A 12,321-nucleotide genomic window follows, 5' to 3' on the forward strand; every position below is an offset into this window, starting at 1 on the left:
AACGCCTATTTATTTTTAATAGGAGGCCATAGTTCTACTTTAACATAGAAAAAAAAAATCCTAATCCAAAACCAAAATAATACCTATACAGGTACAGAGATATGTAAGTAGTGTCAATTTTGAAAGGGAAAAAAATGCACTGGCTCCTTGCCAATGACTTCTGTCATCTAATACTCACAGACTTGCCCAGGAATATATTGAGAGAGCCTGCCATTTGGCCCACTAACCTCACTACCAACCCAACACCATAGCAAAGGCTCAGCAAAACTGAGGAGTACAGCAGTGACACGGTCACCTCACTGCAGATCATACAATGAAATATCTGCAAAGCACAACAACATATCACATTGTATAGGTAACAGGGGATTGTCTGCAAGTAGTATACAGACCAGCCTTTTCTTTAAAGATCTTATCGAGCCGTCTACTACTGGACCGGAGACATGGGAGGAATGAATTACAAACATCAATCTGCACGCAGATCAATACTTCTGCAAACTTAATTACATCCACAAATTGGCAAACGCGACTTGCCAGTACTGAATACAAATGAACGCCGCATTGCTTGCCTCAGAAAAGTCTTATTCTGATGCAGAAGTACCTGGTTGGATAAGAGATTCTGTACAAAAAAAAGGTCTGTGACAGCTAGCCATGAACTAGAGGGGTAACTATGTATACAAAGACACATTTATATCTATTTTCCTATATGTGCATCCCCAAAATAACATGTCGGTATTGTTTTAAGGCCTTCTAGCGGCTCACACGACTAAAACAGGCAAGTGACTCCTGGGGTTCCTCCCTAAGTATATAAATTCATCACAGTCCCCATCATTTGCAAAACTGTCCAAAATCAAAGCTGGTCATCAAGATATGCATTAGTGGAATTTTGGAACCCAGGTTAGGCTCAATGATCCCTTGTAACATCACTGCAATGACACTGACCTCTTCCACAACCAAATACCCTCAAATCGAGACGTGGGTGCAGCCATGGGTGGTATGTATGCAGGATTTAATACTACTCATTCAATAATACTGCCATTCCGTAAGGTATGATTGATTATTCCGTATCATAGTCATGCTAGCTCCCTGGTTGTAAGGCTTATCTAGTGGCATCAATACTTTAAGTTCCATATGCAGAACAAGTACAGCTGGATACACACCATACAATATTCTTCAGATTTTTACCATTAGATAAGTGGTCAGCAACCCTGTCCTCCGGGGCCACCAACAGGCCAGGTTTGCAAGATAACTGAAATACATCACAGGTGATATCATTTGCTCCTCAGTGATTGCAGTATTCTAGTCTTCATCTCCCAAAATTACTGTATCTATTGGCGTATAACAATCACTTTTTTACCCTGAAAATAGAGGGTAAACTGTGCCTGCGTGTTATACGCAGGGGGCTGTGGAAAGTTTTTTTCCTGAAACTTCCCTCTTAAAATTAGGGTGCGTGTTATACGCCTGTGTGTTATACGCCGATAAATACGGTAATACATAAAACCCTGGCCTGTTAGTGGGCCCTGAGGACAGGGTTGATGACCACTGCTTTAGATTTACCAAAACCATATAATTGGAGGTCACACCTAAACATTTTGTATGCAATCAGGCAGGCCCTTGCACTATGTAATTGAAGGTAAATCTAAAGAAAGTCGAACAAAAGTTGTATAGTTTGTTTCCAGCTTATTAAAATAATGATTTTTGTCTTTTCCCTTCTCACTTGATGCATGCCTATTCTAGGTGTTGCCATGCACTCACACACCTGAACGGACATTTAACAGGCTCCATCTGACATCACAGCACATTCAGAAGGGGTGAACAGAAGGCATTATGCCGCAAAATAGAGCCAATTTCCTTTTCAGCCTGTAATAGACATTTCTATCTCCATCAAGTAATTTGATATTTACTATCAGCTCTACATATAATAAAGATCACAAACAGGCTCAAAGCATTCTTTCAATCAATTCTAATCTGGTCTCCAGCACCCTCTGGTGGCAACACCCAACATACACATTTTCCAGTTCCACATGTACCTGATCTTATTAGACCAGCCTTTTCTCAACCAAGGTTACACCAGTGGTTTCTAGCGGTTCCCTGGGCAATGAGCAAATTCTGCCTCCCAGATAAGTCATTACTGAAAACAAGTCTTTTTAGCCATCTGTAGCATAATCAAATTTTCCAAATGACCACACAGGAACCATCACACTAGCTGTAGACATAGTATAATTAGCAGCGGTTGCCGTAGACCAGAAGGTGTTTTCAAGTGTTGCTCCGTTTTAAAAAGATTCACAAATTTTACATTAGACGGACAGAGATTGCCCAGAGTTGGGCATTTCACTGCACATTGGCCCAGTTATGTGACCTTTGAAAGGCATTTGGTAAGCCTGGCTTTCTCATGACCAGGAGAGAGAAATCACTGCAATTCCTCTTGGCTGCTACACTGGGCAAGAAGCAAGCCAGTAAAAGCAAGAAGTAAAGGTCAGAGTTGGATCCTTAATACGGTTTTGTAATATCTTTAGCAGCACTGTACAAAGTACTGAGACAACACCTTACAGGATACAGATATTATATGCTGTGGCTGGAGCACAGATGACCAATGTCGGAGGGATCGCTCACCTGGATGCTGCCAAAATCGACATTCTCATAGTGGAAGTGAGCGCACTCGGCCAGCTTTGGGAAGTGACCCTTTGTGAACGATAACCTGATGGTGGGAAACAAAGAGACAAAGTGAGTAAACGTGAACAGGTACCCCCCTGCTCACACCAACACCCAACCGGCAAGCATTCTTCATAGTACTGTATGTCTTCACACATCTCCACCTAATTACAAAGCTGCTCTAGTAACTTTCTGTACTCGGTAGCCCCAGGTTTAACCGCTTCCATACCTCTCCTACATGAAAAATCAATATTTTTTCTAGAAAATTACTCAGAACCCCCAAACATTAAATATATATTTTTAGCAGAGACCCTAGGGAATAAAATTGCATTTTTTTATGTCACACAGTATTTGCGCATGAATTTTTCACATTTTGGGGGGAAAAAAACATTCATGAATTAAACAAAAAACACAAAAGTTATCCCAATTTTTTTCTATAATGTGAAAGATGATGATACGACAAGTAAATACATACCCAACATGTTATACTTTAAAATTGCACACACTTGTGGAATGGCGCCAAACTTCAGTACTTAAATCTCCATGGGCGACATTTTAATAATTTTTTTTAAAAGGTTATCAGTTTAGAGTTACAGAAAAGGTCTTGTGCTAGAATTATTTTTCTTGCGCCAACGTTTGCGGCGATATCTCATATGTGTGGTTTGAATGCCATTTACATATTCCTATTTCATGGAACGTATACATTCCTTGTAATACAAATAGGGCACGACAGGTCCTCTTTAAAAGGAGATTGGTTAACTAGTGGAGGGGCCTCCCTTCTACTGGGGTGTGCCTAGGTGGTGCGGGCGGGGTGGTCCACTATGGAATTGGTTTATAATGTGCCCTGTATATCCACCATTCCCCCAGCTGCACTTCCAGGTATGGGCATGCCCTAGGGGTATATTTTGCCACTATGTTTCGTTTGAATGCCCGAGATAGGATCCGTATTGACATGCAATGTGATTGTTATACTTCCTGTACTTCATTTACCGGGCCATGTTGGCCGACCGTATGTATGTCTGTTTTTCTTCTGCAAAAACTTTTTTGAAAATAAAGATTATATAAAAATAAAAAAAAGAAGATTGGGGTCTATAAGTCCCCAGATCTCTCCTCTATGCTGGAAAGCCTGAAATGAAAACAAAAAAAAGGAAAGAAGAAGAAGAAAAAGAAAAAAAAGACTGGTCCCCCGGTCAGCTCTACGATAAACTACAACCGCCGGTGGTTTCTTTCTCCAGCTCCCCGATTGCACAGCCGCTATGAGGGCTTTTACTTTGTAGGGAATTGCCTGCTGAAAAAAAAGGTATCTGATCATTCAGATATCGCCACTCAAAGTCCAGGACGTCATATGATGTCCTACGGGCGAGAATGGTTAAAGCGGAGCTCCACCCTAAAGTGGAACTCGCGCTGATTGGAACCCTCCCCCCCTCCGGTGTCACATTTGACACCTTTCAGGGGGGAGGGGGGTGCAGATACCTGTCTAAAGACAGGTATTTGCACCCACTTCCAGCCCAGCATTCACGGGCAAAAGACGGGCATTGCATAACATTCCGTTGCCCCCCCCCCCCCCCCGTTGTGCTCTGGGAACACTCGGCTCCCAGCACACAGCGGGAGCCAATCGGCGGGCGCAGCGCGACTCGCGCATGCGCTGTAGGGAACCGGGCAGTGAAGCCGGAGCGCTTCACTTCCTGGTTCCCTCACCGAGGATGGCGGGGGGGCAGCAGAGTGACGAGCGATCGCTCGTCCTCTGCTGCCGACGTCGCTGGACTCCAGGACAGGTAAGTGTCCTAATATTGAAAGTGAGCAGCTGCAGTATTTGTAGCTGCTGGCTTTTAATATTTTTTTTTGGCCGAACATCCGCTTTAAACAAAGGTGAAAATAATCTAGAGAAAAAACTTTTCTGATGAAGGATTTTCTTATTTATTAAGGTCTGCCAGAGCTTTTAGCTGACAGTTTTGGTAATATCTTGACAAAATCTACCATGAAGTTATCACATAATCCTTTATATCAGTGGTCTTCAAACTGTGGCCCGGGGGCCAGATGCAGCTTTTTTGCTTGCCTTTATTCGGCCCTTGGGACACTATTTCTTCCACTGATATGAGGCACTATTTTTTTCCACTGACAGCAATGATGGGGCTTTATTCTCGAATTCTATATTCCATTTTCTACTCCTACAGGTCACAGTCCGGCCCCCCTAAGGTCTAAAGGACACTAAACTTGCCCTTTGTTTAGAAAGTTTGGAGACCCCTGCTCTAGATGATATAGTGAGTGAGTGAATAACTTGTATAGCGCTACAAATGCGAACTCAATCCCCTCAAGGCGCTTGGCATCGATTTTACTTCTATTTGTCCTTTAGAATAAGTGGGTCTGAAGTTTTTCTGAAGGCCTGGTGACCAATTTCCATTCGGATATTAGTCGGTAATGCGTTCCACAGTCGAGGTCCTTGGACTGCAAATCTTCGTTCTCTTTTGGTTTTGTAGCAGGCTTTGGGGATTTGCAGTAGTTTTTGGTTAGTAGATCGAAGGACGCGATTGGTGTTTTGCTTTTTTATTTTCTCAACTAAATATTGGGGGTCACTTCCGTGTACACATTTATGCGTCAGGCAGAGTGCCTTAAATGTGACTCGGTCCTTTACGACCAGCCAATGGAGGGACCTCAGGGACGGGGTGATTGGTTCCCAGGGTTTTTTCCCTGTCACCATTCGTGCCGCCGTGTTCTGGACGACTTGGAGACGGGCGATCTGGTATTTTGGGAGTCCGAGGTAAAGGGAATTTGCATAATCTAGCCTGTAGTTAACAATTGTCTACCACTACTGCTGTATCCTCTTTCGGGATGAAGGGAACGAGTCTTTGTAGTAAACGTAGAAGATGGTGGGATCCGCTAACTACTGATCCTATTTGTGCATCCATTGTCATGTCAGAGTCAAAAATGACTCTGAGGCTTTTGACTTTGGACCCATTACGCATGGGTGTTTGAGCTTTGGGGTGCACACCCTAATCCAAAAGGCTGCACACGCCTATGCTTACAAAGACCACATCTACTAAAAAGATTGCTTATGAAATGCTTCACTTTAGACATGATAGGCTTAAAGGAGTTGTAAAGAAAAAAAAATGTTCACCTTAATGCAATCTATGCATTAAGGAGAAAAAAACATCCGATGACGCCGACCCCCCCCCCGTTTTACTTACCTGACCCCTCGAAAGTCCCATGCGCGGTCCAGAGAGCCTCTTCGCCGTTCAGCCTGGCCGCTGATTGGCTAGAGCGGATGGATTGAGAGCAGCTATTGGCTGGCGCTGCTGTCAATCGCATCCACTGACGCGGTGCCAAGGGTGTGGCCGAGTGATACAGTGAGCGGCTATGGTCGCTCACTGTATCACGGAAGCGCACCCGCAATTACTCACCACCATGCGAGCTCTCTCGCATTACTGTGGTCAGTAATTGCGGGGAGGACCAGAGACAGCCGTCGAGGGACCCCAGAAGATGTAGATCGGGGCCACTCTGTGCAAAACTAACTGCACAGTGGGGGCAAGTATGACATGTTTGTTATTTTAAAGGGGGGGAAAAATTACTTTACCAACCCTTTAATTCAAAAATCTTTAACATGTGGCTAAGGATCTGTATTTTGGCTCTATGACGGTCATTGTCACACCTCACTGGACTTGAAGTAATTTCTTTGACAATAAGAATCCTTGTGAATTTAGCATTATATAGTCTGACAGGACAATACAAATGCTGTTAAAAAGATACATTTGAATAAAACTCACTTTTTTACATGTTTGACTTTCATGCTGGCGGTGTTGCTACAGGAGCGCATCGGAAGTTCCACTGCAATGGGAATTTCTCCGGGAACTGGGATATCTGCTCCCCGGGCCTGCAAGAAATACATACAAATATCACATATTTATATGAAAGAATTACCAGACATCTGCTAGAGGACTCTATAATCCCCTGAAGGAGGGCAGAATGAAATTCACTATTACAGCAATCAAACACAGATACAAAGCAGTTTGTGTTAACCTTTCCTGACCTCTAACAGAGGTTGGCTAAATCCCCTCATCAGCTTTCGGCTATGCTTATTTATAACTGTAAGTAATCTTTTATATTTGTATTTTGTTTTTTTTTTAGGCAAGCAATCATCAATTGTTTTTAAAATCCACCACATAATCCAGAGCTAATGCTTCTGGAAATATATTCCTTATGCTCTGCTTTTACAGTAAAGAAGTCTTTTCACAGCCATGATTTGATTTTTTTTACTGTAAAGGGGATTTCTTGATTCTTTGGTGATTGGCCTTTAAGTAGAACTCCAGAAACAGACAATTTTATAAATTCTTAAGGGTAAAATATTGCTTCTTTGCTCAACATCAACATGCAGGATACTAAAGCTCACCCTGTACGTCTGGCCCCTGCATATATGAGAGCTCTACACACTCTATACACACAGGGGTTTATTTATGAAAGGGAAATCCACTCTGTGCACTTGGAATCGCAGTGGCTGCAGATCTGAGGGGAAGATCTGAAATGAAGGGAAGCTCTGCTGATTTTATCATCCAATCATGTACAAGCAAACATGCTGTTTTTTATTTTCCTTGCATGTCCCCCTCAGATCTACAGTCACTGCACTACCAAGTGCACTTGTAGTGCAAAGTGGATTTGCCTTTAGTAAATAAACCCCTATGTGTCCTTTATCTGCTTGTCTCTCCCCTTGGCTATTCCCAGAACACAAAATGGTCCACAAAATACAAGGCATTATGTGATTGGACAAGGGAAGATGTGGGCAGATAAATAAATCTAGGGCTTTATCCATTTCCAAAACAAATATTTATTGCAGTTTACCACTCTTCATTTCCTTTATTTTAGACTGTTTTTGCCTTTATTCTCGCCAGTTGATCCTGCCAATAATACAATTCATGTCCCTAGATGGCTACATTTACCCCTCCCACTGTGTCTATGGAGTTACTATAGTCATCATCCAGGCCGGACAGCGCACCCTTATAGCGTATGGCTGCGAACAGACACATTATGTGCTTCACATTGTAGCACGGTGTGCTGTGAACCAGCCCTGATGCTCCGTACACACGATTGGGATTCCCGGCGGTAAAAAGTCTGCTGGGAATCCCAGGGAGAAAACCGAGAGCCTGCTTGGTAACTTCCCCCCTGTACACACCAGAGGTTTTCCCATCAGGAAAACTGCAGTGAGAGCTTTGGCCGGGAATCCCAGCCATGTGTATGCTCCACCGCAGTGTTTCCTATAGGGAAACTGCCGGGAAAAAGACTGCTGGGAATCCCGGGCCATGTGTATGCACCACCGCAGTGTTTCCTATAGGGAAACTGCCGGGAAAAAGACCGCCGGGAATCCCAGCCATGTGTATGCTCCACCGCAGTGTTTCCCATAGGGAAACTGCCGGGAAAAAGACCGCTGAGAATCCCGGCCATGTGTATGCTCCACTGCAGTGTTTCCTATAAAGAAACTGCCGGGAAAAAGACCGCCGGGAATCCCAGCCATGTGTATGCTCCACCGCAGTGTTTCCTATAGGGAAACTGCCGGGAAAAAGACCTCCGGGAATCCCAGCCATGTGTATGCTCCACTGCAGTGTTGCCTATAGGGAAACTGCCGAGAAAAAGACTGCCGGGAATCCCGGCCGTGTGTATGCTCCACCGCAGTGTTTCCTATAGGGGAACTGCCGGGAAAAAGACCGCCGGAAATCACAGCAGGAAAAAAGAGAACATGTTCTCATTTTTCCTGCCAGGATTCCCATCGGTTTTCCTGTCGGGAAAGCTGCCATGGAGCATACACACGGCCGGTTTTCCCGGCCAAAAGCTGACGTGTGTTTGAGGCTTGAGTGTATTTTCCTGGCTTTAAAAGCTGCAGATCGGTATTGCAAGCCATTATGTTAGTCCATAGCTAGGCAGATGACTTTTTGAGACTGAAGGGGGGAATCATACACTTTGAGTTCCCGGAATGCTGCAATTCTCATCTGAAATGCAGAAAAACTCTTTGTGAACAAATAAAAGCCTCTTATATCAAAGTGATATTAATAACTGAGAGCTTCCTATTTTAGGGTAGATTATGGGAAGCATCAGACCAAAATCCCTATGGATACATAAAACACTGCCCATTTACCAAATCTTACCTCTTCCCCTAAATTTCACACATACAGTATTGACATCCATCCACAAGCAAGCCATACCATTTTAGGTGTTTTCTATTTTCTAGTGTCTCAACATAGATATAGACAGACACAATCTAGAACAGAAGAGAATCTACAAAACCCTCTCATCTCTAATAAGGGGATGTTGAAGAATGACATAATCTGAGCTGTGAAGGAGGACTGAGTCTGTACAGGATACAACAGGCCTGTTCCCAGGAATGGAAGTGTCACTCCCATCAAATCATCACACGCAAAGAATTCTGTATAGGGGAGATCAGCATCTTTCCCGCCACAATCCATCATGGCTTTTATACAGAAGTTATTTGGGAAACAAAGCAAGGAAATATGAGAGCCATGGGGCAGGAGCAACAATTCCAGCATCACTGTAACATCATGGCCAATAGAGGGCAGCAGTGTCCCATCAGCTCTATAGATGGAATTGGAGCATGCATTATACTGTGTGATACAGAGTGGTATTCTGCAATCACAGCAATACATAAAGCATGAAAACAAACATATCAGATTATTTTGCTGCGTGTGACAGTGTCTCAGATATAACCTGAAGCTGTGACATTGTCACTCATTTGTAGCTGGAAGGTAAAGCAGACAAGCCGAAAACCGAACGAAAATTCTTGGCCATTCGCATCATTAGTGTGCCAGCTGCAATACACGATTTCATGTCACAATCGAAAGGGCCCGATTTAACATGCTGGATTTTGTTTAGAAAAACAAGTAATGGCACAATCATATGCGCCATTTTGGTTTTTCGATCAGCAGACCGTTTTTTATTTAATAAAATACTTAAAATAACCAGAAATACAAAACCCATTCAGGGTAAAAAACAAAAATTAATCCAGGGTTTAGGAGTGCGCCACATACAGAGGGCAGCGTTCAGGGAGTGCGCCACATACAGAGGGTATAGTACAGTGCACCTACCCTCAGCTCCCAAGCAGAAACTCCTAGGGCCGGCATTGAGAGAAGAGATTTAGCAGTAGCAGATGCTGTGCTGTTGCCCATAGTACTGATTACTACATGTGCGAAGTATGTGACAAGGCACAGTGGGCCCTTGCACCCATGATGATGCACGTCACCGCGCTTTGCTAGAGCATTTTTTTAAAATGATTGTGTGTGGGCAACGTCGTTTTAATGATGAAGTTGGAAAAACAACGTTTTTCAACATGCTGAAAAACGTCGTTTTTTTTTCATGCCGAAAAATGATCGTGTGTACGCAGCACAATGCATTTTAGTGTGAATGGGCTATGTTATGGATGGATTGTTTTTATATCTTGTGTTCCTTCTTCTGTATCATCACCATCTGTTATTAGCTTTTCCAGAGATACGTGCTGGATAAGGCTGAATATCGTGAGAATCCAGGTCATCAGACACCACAGATATGTGTATACAAATTTGGCTTTTTTGTTGTATATTAAATCCTTCTACTTTTCCATTGGGAAGTAATTAGACAATGCAGGCCTTCTATTTGTCTTCCTGTCCCTGCATTTGATTTCCCAATTTAAAAAAAATTACAACATGCTGCAGGTTTGAGGATCAGTGAGAAGGTGGAAATTTGTCTCAGTCGATGGATTGCTTAATATAAAGATTAAAAACTGAATAATGAAGAGAAAACACCCTTTTCCTGCTTTATATGGTTGAATGCCCGATCCCTGATAGTGAGGTACAGGGCTTTTTTTCACAAACAATAGGTGCTGGAACTTAACCACGACCCCACAAAGCCCCTCCCCCTACATACACCCTCCAAATCACATCAAATAGTGGGTGTGGTTAGTAAAATTTCACGAACAGGAGGAGGATCTTAAAGTGGCATTAAATACCAGGATTGCATTACATACACAGTGCAGAGCTGTCACTTGTAAACACAGAAACCAGATTTCTGTGTTTACAAGTGATTGTGGTGATCAGGCACCAAAGGGTCTGAGCCAGAGGTGGTGGAACTGAGTTCCACCAAGTTCCCCCTGAAAAAAAGCCCTGGTGAGGTATATGGTAAGGGTAATATCTTATCCAGATTGTGTTCAGTAAACACACAACAAATCTGCACAATGTGGCGATTCCATTTGTTTTGATGTTCTATTCGATCCTCAGTTGTAATGTGTTTGTTAATGAATGAGTAATGGAGGGAAAGAGATAATTACCCCCAAATGACAGATACCTTTAATTATGTGGAAAGCCGTGTTAATGATCATAGTGGTGGCGAGCATGGAGGAGTGTTCTTTATTCAGTATATTACTATCTACAGGAACGAGAGGCAGCTGGCTGGCTACTAGGATGGAAATACAAAGCTTGTACACCAAGTACCAATTGTATTCTCCATACATAAGGCCCAACATGGTTTTCTGTGGTCAGTTTGTTGCAAAGTCACTGGCAAGACACAAAAGTCGAAGATTGACACCAAGTACAACAAGCCTCATGTGTCTCCAAAGAGACCAATCAGATGCAACCTCAAAGAGGAACTTGATTTGTGAATTAGCGATTAAAGGCAGCGCTACACACATGTTTTATGTCAAATGCTTTCTGCACAAAAAATCCTTCAATGGCATTGTTCTCCATGAAGAAAGCTGCTGCTAGATATCATGAATAATAAAGTATCAAATCGTCCAAATTCTCACTAACCTCTGTGACTATAGGCATTGTGGAAAAATTATTTTCAAAGCTCACCACAGTAGCACTAAAATAACAGCTCCTTTAAGTTGGTAGTCTGCCAATCCACTAAATAAATTCACAACATATGCTCTAAACAAAGGGTCTCCAAACTTTTAAAACAAAGGGCCAGTTTATTGTCCTTCAGACTTTAGGAGGGCCGGATTGTGGCCAGCGTGGACAGAAAATGACCCGGGCTGGGCATCACTGACAATAAATTTGGCCCCCAGGTTTGGTGGTCAATAGGAGGAGGAGTAGTGCCCCTATTAGGAGGAGGAATAGTATCCCATGATTGGTATCAGTGGAAGAAATAGTCCCCCATTGTTGGTGTCAGTGGGAGGAATAGTGCCCCAAGGGCCGGATAAAGGCTAGCGAAGGGCCACATCTGGCCCTCGGGCCGCAGTTTGGAGACCCCTGCTCTAAACTGTTAAAAACTGACTGAACCTGGACTTCAGAGCCTCTGTTGCACAGCTTAAGAGGTGCAGATGCATGTCACTAAACCCACACTGTCTGTGTTTGGGGGCACACACCCACACAGACGTCAAATTGGGAGCAGCAGCATTGCCCTTGCAGCTGCTGCGTCCTAATCATCATGAATCGGACTGCATGCAGGCGGATGCACAGAATACGGAGAAGCAGAGAGATCTTTGCTCTCACTGTACAGGTGACCCCGAGATGCCGGCTCTCACAGGTACAAATTGTCTTCACGCCTCTAGAGATGTGTCTGATGATGCCTTGTGGATCAGGGCAGTCTGATGGGCCTCGTCTTCACCTCCATCGTGCTGCTGTGACTGTTGCACTCAGACAAATCTTAGTGATGCATTGCCATGGAAACCACAGAATACACATCACTCTGCAAGCTTTGATATTC

At 43.5% G+C, this 12,321-nt stretch overlaps 1 protein-coding gene across 10 annotated transcripts in view; it reads right to left on the bottom strand.

Annotated features, from left to right (window-relative positions):
* The window catches only part of ARHGAP32 (Rho GTPase activating protein 32), a 298,438-nt gene that overhangs the window by 101,164 nt on the left and 184,953 nt on the right, over positions 1-12,321 (bottom strand). For all 10 annotated transcript variants that reach the window (XM_040326218.1, XM_040326219.1, XM_040326215.1 and 7 more), the window contains 2 exons: positions 6,411-6,517; positions 2,611-2,695 (listed from right to left, as the gene is read on the bottom strand). In XM_040326218.1, coding sequence (XP_040182152.1) covers positions 2,611-2,695; positions 6,411-6,517 — 192 coding nt within the window. The remainder of the gene's footprint in view (positions 1-2,610; positions 2,696-6,410; positions 6,518-12,321) is intronic.

This window comes from Rana temporaria, chromosome 10, assembly GCF_905171775.1.
Source record: "Rana temporaria chromosome 10, aRanTem1.1, whole genome shotgun sequence".
NCBI classification, from domain to species: domain Eukaryota; kingdom Metazoa; phylum Chordata; class Amphibia; order Anura; family Ranidae; genus Rana; species Rana temporaria.